Source organism: Protopterus annectens, chromosome 3.part1 (genome assembly GCF_019279795.1).
Source record: "Protopterus annectens isolate FY-2018-M chromosome 3.part1, PAN1.0, whole genome shotgun sequence".
NCBI classification, from domain to species: Eukaryota; Metazoa; Chordata; order Ceratodontiformes; family Protopteridae; genus Protopterus; species Protopterus annectens.
This window is the reverse complement of record NC_056732.1, coordinates 501,625,921-501,647,171: the sequence shown is the minus strand read 5'-3', so window position 1 is coordinate 501,647,171 and position 21,251 is coordinate 501,625,921. Positions and strand designations below refer to the sequence as shown.

The 21,251-nt window shown below is 43.1% G+C and overlaps 1 protein-coding gene across 1 annotated transcript in view; it reads right to left on the bottom strand.

Moving 5' to 3' along the window:
* PHF20L1 (PHD finger protein 20 like 1) overlaps positions 1 to 21,251 on the bottom strand; it is a 2,880,694-nt gene that overhangs the window by 1,061,080 nt on the left and 1,798,363 nt on the right. Inside the window, exons 10-11 of the mRNA XM_044066227.1 lie at positions 16,238 to 16,423; positions 2,466 to 2,669 (exon numbers count right to left, since the gene is read on the bottom strand). Coding sequence (XP_043922162.1) covers positions 2,466 to 2,669; positions 16,238 to 16,423 — 390 coding nt within the window. The remainder of the gene's footprint in view (positions 1 to 2,465; positions 2,670 to 16,237; positions 16,424 to 21,251) is intronic.

The following is a 21,251-nucleotide window of genomic DNA, read 5'->3' as shown; positions in this document are numbered from 1 at the left end:
ACTGGAATGTCAGTGAACAGGATATATGTACAAAGGACTTGTACAATAATAAGGCACACGACTAATGCAAGATGGTTTTGCATTTTTGTCTGGAAATGCTTGCAAATATATTTGCTAGATTACCCATTTCCAGGGGAGAGAGATTTCTGTCTCTGGGCCACTACCAGACAAGGATTACCTCCCTGCAGAGGTCAGGTATGACCTTATGTTCCCATGCTTACTTAAGACACCAAAACACAAACCGGCTGTATTGCCAGTCGAAAAGTCATCTTGGAATGAAACCCCACACCTGCTCAATTGTCAGGGCCACGGTAATCTTCCCTACAAAGACAACCATCCAACTGCAAAAAGAAAAAATACACCAAACATTTTGTGGCTTCAGTGCTACCTCACAGTCCACAGCAACATCCCCATCTTCAAGTGTAAAAATGGCACCAATAAGACTATGGAATCCATCAGGTCCAGAAGGAGCAGTTTACACTGTATCTTAACTCAGTCAGTCAAAACCATGAACTTCTGGGACTACAAGGTAGCAAACAGAAGAATGAAGGCTGGACAACTCTAGCTGGAATTAAAAAGAACTTTCTCCAGTTTATTTACACCCCAGGGACTATGACGACTAGAACACCCACAAGGGCTTCCTCTAATAAGCTATTGATTGGGGCCAGCAAGAGACAGTCATACAGATATGGAAATATCATGAGATCACTATCTTGGAAGGTTTCAACCACTATACCAAACACCCTGGTGAAGACTCTAGGGCACTTAGCACATGGAAGTGATGCCCAGACTCAGCAAACTTTCTTATGTAGACCCAAAACATTTTTATGCCCGAAAGCCATCTATGATGGCTTTGACTCTGCTCTTAAAAGTTAATTTTTCTTGAGATTCTTTTCTTGAACATACAGCAAGTTTGTTAAGGTCACAGACCTGATCTTAATTCTTTATGTTGTATGTAACTAACCATGTATAATAAGCAATAAAGTTATAATGAGTAGAAGATCAACTCTTGGATTACATAAACAGAAGCACCCTGGAAAATGCTGGCCAAAGAGATTAACAACTTGTACAAAAGCTGCCAGTGGGGAATGGTTTGAAGACTTAAAAGTATTTTTAATAGCAGTTGTATTTCCATTTGGAATTATCTGCATGTAAAACCATTTTTTTGCCACTCCATTTGTAACATCCAATAATTTTAGAATATAACAAGTGAAAGGCATTTCAGCATATTGAGCAATGGACTGCCAAAATGCAAGGGATGCATACCAGAAAAAAAATCATGAAAGGCCTATACAGGGCTTCTAAGAGTCATCAAACTGAACTCCTCAAAGGTGGACTCAAACCATGCAGTCATATCCTAGAAGGCATCAAAAATTTTTATTATGTTGAATGACTGTGGGCCCATGAGGTGTGGAAAGTGCATCAGGAGCTTCTCCAATTTTCCACAATCAGGACGGGACCCAAATGAGAGAAGACACACCTCTCTGGACATATAAATTCAGCCACATAACTATTACTACATGGCTTACAGGGCAGGGTTTAAGTACAGACTGCTCTGCAGCATACTTCAAGAAAAGTTTAGATTTTTAAACTTAGGATTTACCCCCCGAAGATGACTGTGAGGCTGAAGGCTTTTCTTGCCTCTTTATAGGTTTACCAGGTGATGACTGGCATGAGGCTGCTATCACACTAGTGAAGAAAGAACCCACAAGTGGTGAATGAGCGGAGGCAGCCCAGCCAGCAAACTTAAATGTCTTTTTCACAACCTTTTTTGAACCCTTCTTGGGGCAGCGGGTTTAGCTAATTTAGGCATCTTCCCTAAAAGTCTTGCTAAACAACCAGAGGTGGAAACTTTGGCAGTTGCCCGATCTCATGCTCCATTAACTTATCAATTCAGAGTTCTGCCCAGGAATATCTGAGGAACCCTCCTACTGATTAGCCCAATGGCTACCTTCCATCACTGTCATCTTGCTACAAAAGTCAGCTAGGCTTTACATTTTTCATGTTTCTTCTGGTAGCTGGGATGCACTTCTTGTATCTGTGATGCTTCTTCGCATTGCACCCTTCTCTCATTCAGCAGAAGCAACAGCAAGGTTCTCAAGTAGTGCTCTGACAAACACTAAGTCCTGATTTCTTCAGCACCAAATGAAGGAGCCTTCCTGTGATGAATGACAGGACTGAGATACGTATAATGTGAGCAGCAGAAAAAAAAATGGATAGATGGAGATGAGTGTACCCTCCAATATTTTGTTGGATGATATTTTGGCACAAGTTGGCACAAGGTGTGAATGCCTTCAAATGACAAAGTTACAAAAATGCCCAAATTTGTGGAGAGAAATGATCCTCAGCTAAGGAAAGAACATCTTTTCCCCCACTGCTGAAACCCTTAAAGGAAGCTCTGTTATACTCTTAAGTTAAAAATACTTAACCCAAGCTAGACAAAAAACATTAAAACACACGATTACCTGCTGCTGAAGAAACCACAGTTTTTCTTTCTGTTAAACTGGACGGAGGATGCACTATCTTGGTTTCATTCTGTCCCTCCACTTCCTGTTTTGAAACTGGAGTTACTGGGGATGCAGCCATTACAACTTTAGAATGTTTACTGAGATCCAAAGGTAAAACCATATCACACTTTTGTGAAGACAGTGAGGTAGCAGCAGTTTCTACTGTAAAAACAAAGAAAAATTAATAAGGAAAGGATATCCACTATGGATTAAAAAGGACTTTGAATGTCCAGAAGAAAGAAAAACAAACTGCTTTCTATGGCAACTTATTCTTGTATTAAACATATATGTTTTCTCCTTAATTCAATGGCTGTGTTAGAAAGCTTATCTTTATTAATAAAATTCTTAACTACCTGTTCTGGTGGTGAATCCCCTTAAAATCTCTTTTGACCACACCTTGTTAAACTTTCTATGATGTCATTTTCATGATTACTATTTGTAAACAAGAATGGGGTGCAACCACTATAAGTTGTGATTTTCAGTTCTAAACTCCACAGCGTACTTATGACACAAACTGCAGCAACATAGGGATGCACTCAGAGTACATTTTATGCTACCCGGTATATTACTGTGTACAGTAACTGTAATGCAATAAAAAAAAATAAATTTACATTTTCTTTGGCTAATCAATAACCTTGAAATGAGCCTTGCCTTAGACAATGCCAGATGTATGTTAATACAGTACAGCTCAAGCAATCTTCCAAGGGAAGAGCAACTAGATCAGGACAAATCAACAAGTATAGTTATTGGACAACAATGTTCGATTGCCACAAACAGCAAGAACACAGACACATATACACACTACAAAGCATGTATAAAATCATAATTTGGAATATCTTGGCCTAAGAAGTCTAATACTTCCAGGCTGTAAAAAAGTTATACAAGCCCATTGGGTGACACAGGAGACATTCATACACTGACAGTTTTGTCAAAGCGCTGAGTTAAGAAGCTTACAGTCCTGACATTTCCCACACTTAATACCACATACTCCAAGTTCCACTATCATAGAGGACTGTAGAGACACAGATTATACTATAACCTGACATGAAAAAGCAGTAGAATGCATCACAGCAAAACTGACCTGATCTATCAGTTTTGGCAACACCTTTCTCTATGTAAGCTAAGAGAAAGACAAACACTTGATAATCACGAATTAGAAATAAACAGGTAGTTCTGATGGGTCTCAGCTCTTGAACTCTTGTGACATTACAAATAAAAAGATATTGCAGGAAGCAACTTTAAAAACGTATCTCACAATGTACACAATATTGACACTTGAAATAACACTAAAATAAGGAAAAAATACAAGGAAATTATGCAGTGACACAAATTCAGAATATGAAGCAGACTGGCTTTTAACTCAGATATCACTGTGGTCATACAAAAATCCTAACAGGAATAAAGTACAGTTGTGTAAGTTGAACTTACTGCAACAGTAGATGTTCAAATAATCACTACTGCAGTGGCCTTAGCTATATGGAGGTTTAGCCTACCAAGGATGTAACAACCAGCTTCCAAAGTTTCAGGGCACCTTCCACACACCCAAATTGCCAAGCGGCTCAAGCGAGGCTGACTAAAAGATGAGCCTGAGTGCAAACCCTGCCATTATTGTATTGTAGTACCCCATAGGGTTGCCACCTTTCATTGTAGCAAAAAATGGACTTATGCCATGCCCCCTTGGAACTCATACAACTCCACCCATTTCCACCCACTTTCTACCCATTTTGTGACATCATCATCATGACATCCGATGGGGAACGCCCTCTTTTTTCCTTTCATGATGCCTTTTTTCCTGCAGATTTACTATGCTTTTTCTAAAAAGGCATAGTAAATCCGTAGATTTAACAAACTTCAATAGTCTTTCTTTTTCTGAAACAGAATACTGGATGGAGTTTGTACAGTGTTTTTCGGACTACTGGACAATCAGTTTGATTTGCAGATAGTCCAGGAAAAAAAAAGGATAGGTGACAATGCTAGTATCCCACATGGTCAGACTGTGCAGAAGTAGAAGTGGCCAGTGTGAATGGCTTGCCAAATAGCAGTGATGTCATATGCAAATGATGTATGATTGACTGATATGCAGATTTATAAATGAAACTAGCCAAAACTAAAAACAATGCACTTTACTGGGGTGGTAGTAACAGCTTTAGTTCAAAGATGAACTTCCTCAGACCATCCACTTTATATCATTCCAACATTTAAATATATAATTGATAATTGGCATCAATTAATAAAATCAGTGATTTAACCTTTTCCTATTTAACACAATTTTTTTTTTTTTTTTTTTGTCATTTAATCCTGGGAACCTACCCTAACCTGCCAGCAGTATGCCTTCCATTCTAATTCATTCTCTGCGTCAAAACTGTATTCATAATTCTTATCATCTATCCCACTTAACATAAAACAATTACTGTTTACACTAGTCTCAATAACATCCGCATGATCTTTTAAGATATGTTTAGCCAAAGTACTGCCTATATCAAGTTTACACTAGTCTCAATAACATCCGCATGATCTTTTAAGATATGTTTAGCCAAAGTACTGCTTATATCCAGTTTATCTACAGCATGAATGTTCATATATGCTGGCAGATTTGCAGTTACATCATGCATACATTACACTCTGACAGCTGGATGTTATCAGAGAACTGAAGGTTTTGCTGCTACTTTACAAAACTGAGAAAGTCTATATTCAAAGAAAATTAACTAAATGAAATAACTTCTTCCTTGAGCTCAGTGATATCATTCTTAACTCATTCCCTCCAGTACAGCTCTTTTGAGTGTGTAACTTTAACTTCTAGTGGGTGTGGCTTGAGCCTTAAAAAAATTAAGTTATCACCTTACAGTTATAACATTCTCATTGACAGAGGTCAACTATCAATACAACTGTAAAACCAGCAAAAGAACAGAGGTAAGGCTCCAGGCTGTACAAACGTTTATTACAAAACACAGGACACAAGCGCTTTCACCAATAGGCTTCTTCAGGTGTACACCTGAAGAAGCTTATTTGGTGAAAGCGCTTGTGTCCTGTGTTTTATAATAAACGTTTGGTGAAAGCGCTTGTGTCCTGTGTTTTATAATAAACGTTTGTACAGCCTGGACCCTTACCTCTGTTCTTCTGCTGGTTTTACAAATTTTATCTTTGTTTTGAGGTACCTGGTCATTGTTGGATTCTTTTTGTTCATTATCAATACAATTGTGTTTGCCATCATGTATGCTTCAAGATAAAATATTTTGATACCTTGTATATAGCATGGTTTTGGAATTATTAATGCAGATATGAAGAAGCAATATTTCATGCCTAGGAGCGCAGTAGGAGGTAAGTGCAGAAACACCTGGAGGTGCAGTCAGCTGTAATAAGTTAGTCACTTAGGATTCTGCCAGAGGAGAAAAACTGCCTTAGGTGTGGCTATAAGGCATCCCTTGTTGTCCATATATCATCCTTCACTTGGAAATGCAGATCAGGGAAATACAGAAATAAAAATGGCATGCTGACTGGAACATATTTTGAAAAATGTAGATTGCATTCCAATCACTTGTGAAGATAGTCTACTGGTGGGTCAGGAAGATCTCCATCAGTACCACCTTGGAGTGTTGGCTAAATCAATGGTGGATTAGTATTCATTCTTAAGATATGTCTGCACCTGGAAATTTCTCCAGGACCCAATGTTACTCGGGGGTCCTGGAAAGGAAGTCCAGATTGACAAAATTCTTTTAGTAAGAGCCAATTATAACTGTGGGAAAAACCTAGCAAAAATGGACAGGTGGCTGCTTGGAATCTATGATTATAGTGAAAAAGTTGGTTATCTTACCTTTGTAGATGGACAAGATACAGTCACATTACTACCATTCCTCCAACAGCAAGTTTTACCTGGAACGACCATTATTTCTGACCAGTGGGCAGCTTACCAAGACATTGCTCAAATACCAGAGATAAAATACACCCATCTGACAATCACAGGCAAAATTTTGTGGCCCCAGTTATGTGTCCACATCAATGTGTGGAGTGCATGTGGTCACATTACAAGAAACAATTTAAAGACATGAATGGTACCCAGGCGCACACAGTTCCAAGCCATTTACATGAATTCATGTGGAGAAGTAAATATGGGCGAGACTTTGATCAGCTATTTACCTGTTGTCTTGGTCACATAAGGGAATTTCAGAAAGCTCACCAAAGTGAGGGTGCTGAGATGCTGCCACCCAGTGAAGGCAAAAGTAAAGAAGGTTCTGAGCTGTGGCCTGGAAATCATACGGCACATTGGACATTGATTCTGACAAGGAGAATGACGATCCTTAGCTGTGATTCACCCTCCATTTTTTTTGTTTTTTGTTTTACCTTGCCAGTTGAAATGCATTTTTGCTGTTATAAAAGTTGTTTAACTCACTAGACAAAGTAGTTATGGTATACATTCATTCCGGTAGTAACTTAACAGTAACACTGCTGTTCGTTTAGAATTAATGCAGTTATAGTGCTGCTCCTTCAGTAGTTTGTTACTAGTTATAATGCTGTTCCTTTAAAATTATAAACTTGAACATTCGACATGCGAATACATGATGAATATTCATGAGGATAGACAGCTACACGAGTACTCATTACGCATTCATACACATCACCAGGTGTTGGATAGTGGGTGGGCTTTGGGCAGGCGTTGTTACTTTGCATCCACATGGGGTACTACAATACAGTAAAGCCCAAAGCCCTCACAGCTTTCCTACCAGCAGAGATAAGGAAGCTGAGCCCTTACAGGACAATGCTAGGAGCAACAAAAAAAGAAATGTGAGTAAATTAGCATAAAAACTACACCAAAAAAAAAAAGTACAGTTTTGTACCTACCATAAATATAGATGTTCGAGTGTATACCCTGCTGCAGTCATCACACTTTGGTTATCCTGTCGTCAGGCAGTCCCGCAGTCAGCCTGAATTCCAAAGTCTTGGTCCAGCGTCGGTTGCTGTTGCTTCTTCCCTGACATCAGTGCACCAGGGGTATATAAGAGGCATCCAACGCCATTTTCTTCAGTTTTTCTTGCCCCAGATGTCAGGTGCCCCCCCCCCCCAAAAGATGGTCAGTAGATAGTACCAATAATAAAAGCTTAGCACAAACAAAACATCCCTCCAGTTATAAGCAAATACACCACAAAGGTTGTATCAAATTTTAAGGTATTGAAAGGTTTTAGTTAGGTCAGAGGGGATGGAGGGAGGGTAACCTGGACTGCAGCAGGGTATACACTCGAACATCTACATTTATGGTAGATGCAAAACTGTACTATGTTTATCGTGTTACCCTGCTGCAGTCATCACACTTGGGTAGAATCCCAAAGCTAAGGATGGGAGGTGGAGTCAAACAGGGTTAGAGGAGGCTAGAAGGCCCGGCAAAACTGCAGTGGCGAAGCCAGCTCTAGTCTTAGAGTAAAGTGGTAAGTGATAGTATTTGGTGAAGGTGTGTACTGAACTCCAAGTTGCAGCTTCCAGAATATCCTTAGTTGGCACCCACCTGAGGAAGGCTGTAGATGTAGCTGCTGCCCTGGTGGAGTGGGGCCTTATGCTAGCAGGAATTGGTTTTCCATGATGGGTGTAGCAAAAACGTATGCAATGTCCTATCCATTTGGAAATGGTCTGTTTTGAGATGGCCTTTCCTTGTGATGCTGTAGCATAGGATACAAAAAGTTGGTCAGATTTTCTGAAAGCCTTAGTTTTATCCAAGTAGTAACGTAGTTGCCTGTGAATGTCCAAGGAATGCAGGAGTCTTTCTCCTTTGTTCTGTGGATTTGGAAAGAAGGTGGGTAAGTGGATGGTTTGATTTAGAGCCACACTGGATACCACCTTTAGCATAAAGGAGGGGTTAGTTCGTAGAGAAACTCTGTCTTGATGAAAAATGAGGAAAGGCTCTACTGCCATTTGTGCCTGTAGCTCTGAGACTCTTCTGGCTGAAGTAATTGCTAGCAGCAGGGCAGTCTTCCATGATATAAACTTTAAGTCAGCTGAGAAAGCTGGCTCAAAAGGTGGCAGCGTAAGTTTTTCCAGAACAAAATTTAGGTCCCAAGTTGGTGTTGGCGCTCTACTGGGAGGCCTAATGTTTTTTGCCCCTCTGAGATACTGCCTTAGAAGTGGATGTGAAAATAAGGGAGGATCCGTGTTGTAGTGAGCTGAAATAGCTGAAGTGTGGATTTTAATAGATGAAAAAGAAAATCCTTTGTGTAACATTTCAGTTAAATATTGTAGAATCTGAATGTCTGGCTGAAGGGTATTTTGGCCTTTAGCTTGGTTCCAGGCGCAAAATCTTTTCCATTTGTTTGAGTAGGCTTTCCTGGTGCTGGGCCTCCTGGCCTCCAGAATGACATCCATAAAAGCTTGTGAAAGAGGGGCTGGCTGGTTGCTTAGGTGATGTGCCATGCAGCCAAATTTAAGGTTTTGAGCTGGCTGTGTAGAATCTGACTGCCTTGCTGTGTGAGTAGATGAGGAATTTGTGGTAAAATCCATGGTGGGCCCTGGGCCATGTTCCTTAGTAGTGTGTACCAGTGCTGACGTGGCCAGTCCGGGGCAATGAGAATCATTCGAGGTCTCTCCATCCTGACTTTCAGCAGCGCCTTTGTGAGAAGGGGCAATGAAGGAAAGGCATATACTGTCAGCATTTTCCAGCTGAAAGAGTGCATCCACTTTCCAAGCTTGATGGTGAAATGTTCTTGTGCAAAATTTTGAAAGCTGATGGTTTTGCGGGTTGGCGAACAGGTCTATGTCTGGGAGCCCCCATTTTTGAGTTATCGTTGCAAATACTTGTGGATCCAGTTTCCACTCGTGGGATCCATGATGTTTCTGCTTAGGTCGTCTGCCAATGTGTTCTTTTTTCCTGGCAGGAACTGAGCTTGTAATTGAACTTGGTAAGCCAGTGCTGTGTTCCACAAGGTCATTGCTTGCCTGCATAGAGGGTAGGAGTGTGCACCCCCTTGTTTGTTTATGTACCACATTACTGTGGTGTTGTCTGTCCTTATTATAAGCTGTCCTGGATGTAAGAGGTCCTTGAAGGCTGTCAGAGCATTCTGTACAGCTAGCATTTCTTTTTGATTGATGTGCAGATTCCTTTGATCTGCAGTCCATATGCCTTGAACGCACCGTCCTGCTATGTGTGCCCCCCAGGCATAGTCCAATGCATCTGTTGTCATAGTTTGCCTGGCTGGGGGTAAGGTGAAAGGCTGACTCTTGTTGAGGTGACATGCCTGTGACCACCATAGAAACTCCTGTTGAAGGCAGGGAATGAGAGGTATCATTGTTTCCAAGCTGTGGCTGTGTTGAGTCCATACGCTTTTCAGGTACCATTGTAATTTCCTCATATGCAGTTTTGCAAATGGTATTAGTAGTATGTAAGATGCCATGAAGCCCAAGGCCTACAGAATTTTTCTTGCAGGGAGTTGGGTCTTTGTTGCCATTATTTTGAAGTATTGAGTTAGTTGTAGCTGTTTGTCTGGCGTCAGATAAGCCATCTAGGCCGTTGTATTCAAGCTGGCACCCAAGAATGTCATATTTTGTGAGGGCACTAGTTTTGATTTCTTTTCATTTACTGTGTACCCTAGGCAACTTAGAAGGTGTTTTACAAGTCAGATGTTGTAAGAGAATGTCCTTGCTTTCTGCTTGGATAAGGCAGTCATCCAGGTATGGGTATATTTGAATTCCTCTTTGTCTGCAGTATGCAATTACTGGTGCCAGGCATTTTGTGAAGACCCTGGGTGCAGTAGATAAGCCAAAGGGCAGTGCAGAGAATTGGTAATGGGTTGAACCTGCAATGAAACGGAGGTATCTTTTGCAATTTTGTCTGATAGGGACATGCAGGTATGCCTCCTTGAGGTCCAACATTACTAGCCAAGCTTTCTTGCCCAACATGGGAAGAAGCTGCTGTAATGTTAGCATCTTGAATTTGGGTACTTGCAAGAAGGTGTTTAGAATTGAAAGGTCCAGAATGGGTCTCCAGGCATTGTCCTTTCTGGCTTTCTGGGGACTAGAAAGAGCCTCGAGTAAAATCCTTGGCCTTGCTCCTGTGTAGGTACCAGATGAATGGCTCTCATGTCCATTAGAGCTGTAATTTGTTTTTGTGCCTCTGCCCACTGATTTTGTGGCAAGTTTGGCATTCCTTTTATTTTTGGCAAGGTGTGGAAATAGAATCTGTATCCTTGTGAAATAATGTCTAGGACCCATTTGTCCTTTGTGAAGATGCGCCAGTTGTCTATAAAAAAATGCTAATTTTCCTCCCAAGGGAGCTGCCAAGAGATTTTTGCTTGGCAGTTTGAGGTTTAAGTCATTGTGTTTGTCTTCTAGTAGTTTGGGACCTGTCTTCTCCTCCCTTCTGTGTTGCAGTGCCCCAATGGCGAGGTTTCTAAGGGATTTGTGCTTGTCCTCTGCCCCTTGGGCGTCTGTATTTACCCCTCTGTGGTCTGCCTAAAGCTGGAAAGGACCAATTTTTTGCTGGCCAATTTCTGCTGAAGCGTGGGGGTTGTACCTGTAAGAAATCTTTGACTGTCTGCATAGATTTTTGCCTTATCCTCCATTCCTTTAAAACCTCTTCTGCTTTAACCCCAAATAAGACATCCTGCTGTAAGGGTCCATCTAGTAACTTTGCTTTAACATGATCAGGCAGAGTTTGTTCCTTTAACCAAGCATGCCTACGTACAACAGACCCAGTAACAGCTGCTCTACAGGAAGCTTCCAAGGAATCAAATCCACATTGTAAAGTAAGTTTGCCCACCTGTTCAGCTGCATGCAACAGATCCTGCATTTCTTTGAATCCAGACTGTTGAGGGTGCGTGCTCATCTTTTGTTTCATTTGAGACATTAGGAATTGCTGGTATTTCAGCATGTGAAATTGACAATTTAGTGCTCTCATAGCTAGAGTAGCTGCGGTGTAAACCTTCTTCCCCCACCTATCTAGTGCTCTGGAGTCCCTTTCAGAGGGTACAGGATTATTAGCCATAGAAGCCTTAGCCGCTTTGGGACCCTGGGAGATTGTCTCTGGGTCAACAACAGGGCTTTTGTAAAGGAATTTGTGTGAGTCAGGCACTCTATAATATCTATCTGGTTTGGCTGGAGCAGGAGGCAGGGAATCCTGATTTAGACTAGATAATCATCATCCACAATGTCTAAAACTGGAGGGATAGCAAGTGGTCTGTGCTGGGGGAGTAAAAGAAACTCTCTGAGCCTTTTCTTTGAGTCGGAGTAGTCCTGACCTTCCCAGTGGAAATATTCCCTCATGGTATGTAAGGTTTCCCCAAAGGAATAGTCTTCAGGGGGAGAAGCTGAGGGAATGGAATATTCAACATCAGAATCTTCATAAGGGTGAAAGGAGTAATCCTGTTCCTCAGATGAGCCTGAGGAAATAGACACTTGATCTGAGGAGGCATAATCCTCCTCTTGTCTAGGCCTTTTTTTTGGGGGGGGGGGGGTTGGGAACCCCTGATTAAAGAAATCAAATCTTCAGCCTTTTAAGCATCTGTTTCTTAGGCATGGGGCCTTGAACTGGAGACTGATGTGCAGTCTTTTTTGGTTTTAGAGGAGTCTTAAGCTTAGCATAAGATTTTATGGTGAGAGTAGTCGGTCTGAAGACACCTTCTGTAACCAAAGGTGTTTCCGCAGCACCGGCTTCTCCTTCTGCAATGTTGTCAGTAGGGCCTAAAGAAAATGGCTGCGTCAGCCTAGAACTCTCTGCTTGAGAATCCGAAGCGGTCTGGGGTTCCAATTCTGCAGTTGTCAGGGGCTGCGTAGGTGCCTCACTGAAAACCGGAGAACCCGCGACCAGCCCAGCCGAGGCCTCAGAGTTTGGCTTGGATCTAGGCTGCCTGTCTTTATCTTTGTGTTTTTTATGCACGCCGGTAGTCGGTTGTTCCGACGGCATAGTGTAATTAAATTTCCTACCGAAGTAGTGTCATGCAAAATCAAAGCGTCGCTTTATAGTTTGCTTATTGAACCTAGCACAAAACCGACAACCAGTGATGTCGCGGTCTGGGCCTAGGCAAGGTATACAATAAGAATGAAAGTCCTTATTAGGTATTTGCTTCCCACAAGAAATGCAACTGTTAACTTTTTCTGACATCGGACTGAGGCAAGAAAAGGTTCCCCAATGGGGTACTTAGCTTTGAAGACTTCGGACTGAAATTCGATTAGAAAATCTCAGGTGTCGGCCGACCGGCATTTGCGAACTGCTTCTGCTTCGGGCACCGCGCGGCAAGAAAGACTAAAGAAAATGGCGTTGGATGCCTCTTATATACCCCTGGCGCACTGACGTCAGGGAAGAAGCGACAGCAACCGACGCCGGACCAAGACTTTGGAATTCAGGCCGACTGCGGGACCGCCTGACGACAGGATAACCCAAGTGTGATGACTGCAGCAGGGTAACACAATGAACATCAGGAAGGGAGGGAGCAGTTACTCCAGCAGTAATGATTCAAACATGTATTCTTATGGTAAGTTCAACTTGTACAAAAGTACTATGTTCATCATACTGGTCACTGCTGCAGTAGCCATAACTATATGGCTAGATTATCTTAGCTAACTACTTTTAACAGGTGGAAGTCAAACAGTCCAGAAGCCCATGAAGAATGGTCCTAGCAAAGCGTGATCTGGACCTGGAAGGAATCAAGCTTATACTGCTTTAGTATGTAGAGAGGACAAAGTAGCAGCTTCTAGAATACAAGCCTTTCAAAAAAAGCCTTAGATGAAGCCAATGCCCTGGGTAGAGGGGATGTTGACCCTGCCTGGAATGGATTTGTTATGGTGAACATAACAAAATATAATAGCCTTAGACAACCATCTGAAAATAGTCCATTTTGACACAGGTTGTCCTTTCTTATCTTCACAAGAAATTAAGAATTTATTCAAAGATCTCTGTCAAGATAGTGCCAGAGTCGTCTGTGGACATCCAAAGAGTATCCTTTCTCCATCATTTTTGGTTCAGAAAAGAAAAAGAGGAGTTGGATAGTTTGGCTTAAAGTAAACTCTGATACCACTTTAGGAATAAAAAAGAAGGATTAGTTCTCAAAGAAACCTTGTCCCTACAGAAAATGAGAAGAGTTGACTCACAGCAGCTTTCAACTCAGATACCCTTCTTGCAAAGGTCAGACCCATCAGTAAAAACTGTTTTCCATGTTAAGAACTAAGTCAGCTACCTTAGCTGGTTCAAATATTACATGTGCTAGCTTCTCTAACACAAAATTAAGATCCCACGAGAAGGGGCCACTGGTTTCTTAGGCCTCTTAAGCAAAACTCCATTCAAGAACATTTTCATATCAGACTGCATTGAAAGAGGAGGACCCATGGGCAGACATGCTGAAATGGTCGATAAATGAACCTTAACGGAGGAATAAGAAAGGTCAGAAGATAGTAGCTCACACAAATACTGTAAAAGTAGAGAACAACTAGTCCTGAATGGGTGCTGAATATGCTATTGGCACCAAATAGAAAACCTTTTCCATGTGCTAATACATGATCTTCTAGTAGCAGGCTTTCTTGCTTCCATTAGTACTTGCTGCATGCCCTCAGTAAATAGATGCCTAAAAGGCATTAAGACTCTATCATACATGCAGTCAGTTAAAGATGATTGATGTTGAGGTCATACACCCCTGTTCTTGTTTGAGTAGATCCAGTCTGTGAGGAAGCTTGTGGTAATTAATTGCACCTGGCCATTTCCAAATGAAGGGAGAAACACAGCTGCCTGGCCAGAAGGCAGTCACCACAATGATCTAGGTGGAATTGCTCAAAATCTTCAGAAGTACCCTGGATATTAATGGAAAGAGTGGAAAAGGATACAGAAATGTTCCTGTCCATGGATAAGTAAAGGCCCCTGTCTTCTTGGGCTTCTTGCATGGAGTCCTGGCAGATAATTTTGCCAGTTGAATGTTCAGAGAGGTGGCAAATATGTCTAACTTGAGGAACTCTCCACAGATGGATCAAATTTTGGAGATTCCTGATCTAGTTTTCATTTGTCTGGATCTGCCCTGGTTCTGTCGCACAATTTTGCTATGACAGAATATACAATGCTAGAAGAGTGAAACTGTGCTGTGAAGCTATATCCTAAGCTAATTTGGCTATTCTGCAAAGGGGTTATGACCTGGTTCCCCCTGCTTGCTGATATTTCACAACATGACTGTAGTATTGTTTGTAACAAAAACAAACAACCTGAAGACATCCTGGGAACCAAAGATGGCTCAGAGAGTTGAGCAGAGCAAGCATCTCCTTGACATTTATGTGCCTGCATCGGTCCTTGGTGTCTCACACAACCCCTGCACTTTTATCCATCCTGAAACTGCACCCTAAGCAAAGTAGATGCCCTAAGACACAGACATATTTCAAAGCCATTCTAGACCATGGACATGATAATGGGGTATGAATGGCTAGGCTTAAAAGGCTCTAGGACCGTTAGCCTAGTAACTTCCTAAGATTCTATCAACCATATATGCAACTTTTCAACAGATTTCCAGACTACTTGGAAAGTATAGCCATAACGGCTACTACATATAAGGACTGGAAAGCAGTGACTTCAGAGAGACTGCACCAGCATATTGTTAACCTCCAAGCAGCAGCACCAGCCAGATAACTTGTCGAAAGACACACAGGCTTAACGTGCAATAGGTCCATAAGTAAATACTACCTATTATACAATATCACAGTCAAAGGAGGCAGTGGAACACAGCAGTAAAATTCAAGAATTTAATCCCAGAACAAACAGTAAGCGCTTTCGCAGCAGCAGCTGCTTCATCAGACAAATAAAGATCCAAACTGTAGTACTTTTAAACAGCAAAGCTGCCAATTAGCATGCAAAAACAATTAGGAATTAACAAGAGCCCTTACATTGTTTATACAATGAGCTTTGAGCTGCATTTTTTGGGGTGGCTTTAAGGGCTCTTATTAATTCCCAATTGTTTTTGCATGCTAATTGGCAGCTTTGCTGTTTAAAAGTACTACAGTTTGGATCTTTATTTGTCTGATGAAGCAGCTGCTGCTGAGAAAGCGCTTACTGTTTGTTCTGGGATTAAATTCTTGAATGTTACTGCTGTGTTCCACTGCCTCCTTTGACTGTGATATTGTATGATTTATTTTTTGGAGGACCGGTTTACCTACACCATAGTCTTTGTTGCCAAATACTACCTATTAGTCTGCAGAATATTACAAGCCTAGCCAACAAGAGGGGCTCAGAATCAAACTCTGTACATTGTATTTTTCAGGTTAAAGACATTAACCATTATATAACTACCCCCCCCCCCCCCCCCCAGTAATTGTCATGCATTACACAACACCATATTTGCAAGTCAAACATCTCACACCTCACCACTCTGCCTCTCTCTTTAGTTCTGTTGCTGGTTTTGCCTGCTCCTGAAATTTCCAACAGAGGTCGTTATAAGCTGTAGTAGGGTCTCCCTTCCATCCCACCCAAGCTTGGAGTGCTTGTTCATGGCTACTACATTCCATCCCTCCCAGTCAACTTTTCACCAACCTAAGCTTGCTCACAAACGCTTGCTGCAGGTAACACAGATGCAACTAGGACAACAGTTTTCCTATCCATTTTGTAAGTCTGTACAGTTTAAACCTTGCAGAACTTAACTGGCACTTGCCTTGATATTTACCCACATGAAAATAAGGTGAAGTGATTAACATCTACACAACTGTGCAAGGATGACAGAAAACTACAACATTCGGTATTACTGCAAAATCATGATGCTTTTGTATAGAATTGCTTAAAACAATACTATTACCCTCCAAAAATCCAGGCTCCTGTTTTGTGTGTGAGTTGCTAGAAAGTCTTTTTCCAGTAGGGCTTGAAGTACTAGTAAGCACCTGCTCCAGAGGGGGCTCAAACAATACAGCTAATGAACGTTGATACCGCCGATGTCTATGGTTTGGCTTCAACATTCTGTGATGCTTTTCTCCCTGGGATTGACCTGGCAAAAAATATAATATTTAATACATATGAAAACTTAAGTTTGGTTACAGCCATAAAACAAATCATAAAAAAGAATGTACATACTCACCATAACATTCCATCTGAGTTGCTGCTTTTCATTTGTCTTCAACCTGTGGGAGACGGCCGCATTTCTCCACCATCGGATCGGAGCGCCAAGCTCCTCCCCTACCCATAATATCCCTGTCTCCCTCCTCCCCTCAGATAGAGTTTGCTGTCAATCATAGCATCCCAACCTGACACAATGCTTTAAGCCCTTGGTAAACATACCCAGAAAGCACAACAGAGAAGAACAAGTTATGCCAAAGTAAAAGCTATGTCTCTTCTGGCCAGTCAACCACACAGCCCATGTAAGGCAGGGGGAAGAAGGGAGGGACAGTTATAGACAAATATAAAGTAACAACTCAGAACGTTATGGTGAGGACATTACTTCTTTATCTGAAGCTGTTGTTTTCTTTTGCTCTTCAACCTGTGGGAAAGAGTCCCCAGCTATAAAAAAAACTGGGAGGCCCTCATGGAAGAATATTCCGGAGCACTGGGTAGCCAAAGGATGCCCTGCTTCTGGATATAAGATCCAACTTGTAATGGGAATTGAAAGTATGCAACGATGCCCAGGTAGCCACAGAGCAAATACCCAAAGAAACTCTGGACCAAAAGGCAGCTGAAGTGGCCATAGACCTAGCAGAATGCACCTTAGCTTGACCTGGCAGAGATAATCCTTTGGCTGAATATGCCAGAACTATGCACTGAGAGGATCCAATGAGCAATGTTGACCTTTGATACAGGTGTCCCTAAAAAGGGCTTACAGTAGGAAATAAAAAGTTTATCAGACTTGCGAAAATACTTTGTTCTATGCAATTAAAACATAATTGCCTGTGAACATCCAAGCAGGTGCAATTTATACTCTCCCTTATTCTGAAAATTCAGAAAGAAAACAGGGAAATTGATAACCTGATTAATACTTGATTTCGAAGTTACCTTTGGAAGGAAAGAAGGATTAGTGCACAAGGACACCCTGTCTTTATGGAAGATCATAGCAGGAGGCTTAGCCGATAAGGCTTGAAACTCTGAGGCTCTTTTGGCTGAAGTAATGGCAATCAGGAAGGCTGTCTTCCAAGACAAAAACTGCAAATCTACCGAAGCTGCAGGTTCAAAGGGAGAACAAATTAAGGCTTGAAGGACCAAAGAGAGGTCCCAATGCTGCATTGGATCCTTGATTGGGTGCCTAAGAAGAAAGTTACCTTTCAAAAAGGCTTTACAAAGCTTAGACGAAGTCAGGGAAGCCTAATTATGCCCTACATGGAAGTTAGATATAGCTGCCAGCTGAAATTTAACCATAGAAAAAATAGCACCCTGTTGAAAAATACCTGCCAGAAACTCTAAAATAGCAGGAACCAGGGCAGTAAAGGGGTCCAAGCCATGTTTAGATGCCCAAATTGAAAAAATGTTTCCACTTACTAGAATAAACCTTCCTAGGGGAATATTTATGATCCACTATCAATATCTTCTTAACCAGAGAAGATAGCCTGGGAGTCCTAACAATCATGGGAACTGGAGCAGCCAAGCGGTAAGCTTCAGACTGGCCAGATCTGGGTGTGGAATCCCTAAGGGATGTGAAATTAAATCTGGAACTGGATCCAATGTCCAGGGAGGACACACTATGTCAGACCACAGAGAAGGGAACCATACCGGACGAGGCCACAATGGGGCAATGAGGATGACTGAGCTCCCCAGCCGTCAAGCTTTCTGGAGGAATTTCGAAGTCGGGGGGGGGAGAGGTGGATAAGCATACAGAAGAACGGAGGGCCAAACATGAACCAGAGCATCTGTGCGGACTTCCCCCTGTGGGGGTTTCAGAGTGAAAAACTCACTGTACTTCGCTTTGCAGGAAGAGGCGAAGGGATCGCAGCAAGGCTGGCCCCACTTTAGAAAGATCCATTTCACTACTGAAGGATTCACAGACCACTCGTAAGGCATCAGGTTAGACCTGCTGAGCCTGTCTGCTAGAAAGCTGGACCTCCCCGGAATGTACACTGCCACCAGAAAACGGCTTGTGGAAATTGCCCACTCTCTCAAGGCTTTGCGATAAAGGGGATAAGATCTGGTTCTTCCCTGCTTGTTGATGTAAGAGACTACAGACATGCTGTTTGTCTGATGGCAATCTTCCCTAGGGGGAAGATAGGCATGAAGAGCTTGCAATGCCAAGAGCACTGCTCTCATCTCCAGGACATTGATATGCAATTGGGTCTCCTTCCCAAACAATGCCCTCTGACCCAAGTAGGGAGGCGCCCATGGTCACCATGGTCGATGGCCAGGAAGAATAAATGGGTGACCCTGATGAAGGTCTGGGGATTCAGTCCACCACAGAAGACAGGCTGGGACAATAGCAAATCTAGTAATGACCAATGAACCCAACCCACGTAAGACACCTTCCGCTGAGGAAGATTGAGCTTGAAGGATGCACAAGACATGAAGTTTGATGGATTGCAGTCTGTCTGGAGTTAGAAAAACTTTGGTCTTAATGGTGTCCAAAGGAGCTCCAATAAAACCCAGAACCTGAAACGGGACTTGTTGAGATTTATGGTGATGCCCAACTGGTGAGCTGTCTGAAGAAGATAATCCCTGGCTTGGCAGAGTTGATGCCTGGAGGGAGCAGAATGGAGCCACTCATCCAGGTAGCGAAAGATCTGGAAGCCCTGCAGCTGCAGGTGAGCTGCTACCATTTGTCACTTTGATGAACACCCTGGGGCTGTGGTGAGACCAAAGGGTAGCAGTCTGTACTGGTAATTATTGGCCCCCAGCTGAAAGCGAAGGAACCTCAGAGTGTCTGTCCATTCTGATGTGATAGCACGTGTCCTGGAGATCCACTGAGCACATCCAGTCGTTCTCCTGCAGGAAGGGCAGGACAGATTGGAGTGTGACCATCTGGAATTTAGTTTTGGCAGCTACCAGGTTTAGGGTTGACAGATCCAGGATCGATCTTAAGTCCCCCATCTTCTTTGGCACTAAAAAGAACCTGGAATAGATGCCAATATGGACTAGTCTGGGGGGACAGGCTGGATGACTTGCGTTTCGAGCAGCTTGGAAATTTCCACTGCTGCATCCTCCCTTTGTGTGGGTGGAATGACCGGGAGGTGTTTGGGAGGAAGTGGCATGGTGTGAAGGGAACTGAATATCCTCTGGATATGATTTGCAATACCCAACAATAGTCTGTGATAGACTCCCATACCGTTGGGTGTAGCGAAAGTCCACCCTTGACTGCCTCAGGAGATGAGCAGCCAGGAAACCCTTCAGGGCTGCTAAGCGGGTTCTAAGAAAGAATCTTGAGACTCTTTATTCCTCGGACCCCCCTCTGTTGAGAGGTCAGTGTCTGTCAAATCCCCCTCTGCCTCTGGAGGAAGGAGAGTCCTGAGCGTCCTTGGAATAACCCTGAGACTTCCAGAACCATGTTCTTCACCCCTTGCTGATTCCTGGAGAAGGTTCGTTGAGGGGTTGAGAAACAGATTCCGACAGCAGACAGAGTCTTTCCCTCATTCTCCCTCTGGACCAGTACATCAGGTACAGTCTTTCCAAAGAGAGTGAAACCATCATACGGGGCATTTGTAAAAGACACCTTAAAGGGCTCCAAAAATGGACAAAGTCGGAACCAGGAGTGACGCCTGATGGCAATGCCTGCTCCAGCTCATCTAGCAGCACCCTTGGTAGTGTGAGATAGGAGCCACATACAGGTGTTGGAAATGAAAGTGAGAATGGCCATCCAGGAAGAGAAAACCTTTTTCTCTGTCGACATGGACCCTGGGGTAGACTTGGCAACCTCTTTAACTAGGTCTTGTTGAAGCCTGATCATGTGTGCCATGTAGTTCAGCACACATACAGAGAACGTTGCTGACGCATAGACCTGCTTCCCAAAATGGTCCATGGTCCTTGACTCTCGGTCCAGTGGATGGACCGTGGAGCTCTCCTGTGCAAGCTCTTTCTTGGTGGCCACCACCACTACCATGGCATTAAAATGGGATACCTTAAACCAGTGCGGTTTATGTGATGGGGCGCTGAGGATCATATCAGGGTGTTTGGGGATAGGCTCCACAGAGTCAGGCTCCTTCCATGCCTGAGATGTAATGAGATCCACCAGGGGATCCCCCTGGGAGGGGACACCCAAGATGTAGAGGATCCTTCACCAAATGCCTCCAGAAACACAGACTTGTCAGGGTTGGGTTTCTGGGCAGACCACCTCCCATGCTGGCAAAGGATCTCCATGATGTCTCCAAAAGAGACATTTGGGGGTAACTGGGGGGATCCTCTCCTTCCTCCAAGTTGATGTACTCCGTGACAGACTCTGGTGGGGAATTTAAGTGTCTCCTTTTACACATCTGCTTTCGAGGCACCTCTTCAGGTGGTGGGGGGTCTCTGAGGAAGACCTGAAAGCTTCTGGCTGTTCCTGTAGGGGAATTACCTGGGGCGGAGAGGTGACAGGCTATCCCTGAGGGGGCAGGATGGCGGAATTCGGACTAGACGCAGAGGGAGCTAGGACAGACTCTGAGGACGAAAGTGTTAAGGGTCTCAATGGAACCGAGAGAACCCTCTCCACCACATCAAAGGCAGAGGGAGAATGAACCCCTGGAGTGGGAAGAATGGTCATAAGTCCTCTGAGTCAATGGGGCAGCCAGATCTAAACCTCCAGGTGCTGAGACTCCGAGTGGACGGCCCGGCTCTAAAAAACTCTTGAGCTGACACAACCCCTTCGGATCTGGCACCGAGCTTGTCGGAGCCTACCCACTCAAGCCAATGGTCAGCACTGAGGTGCCATC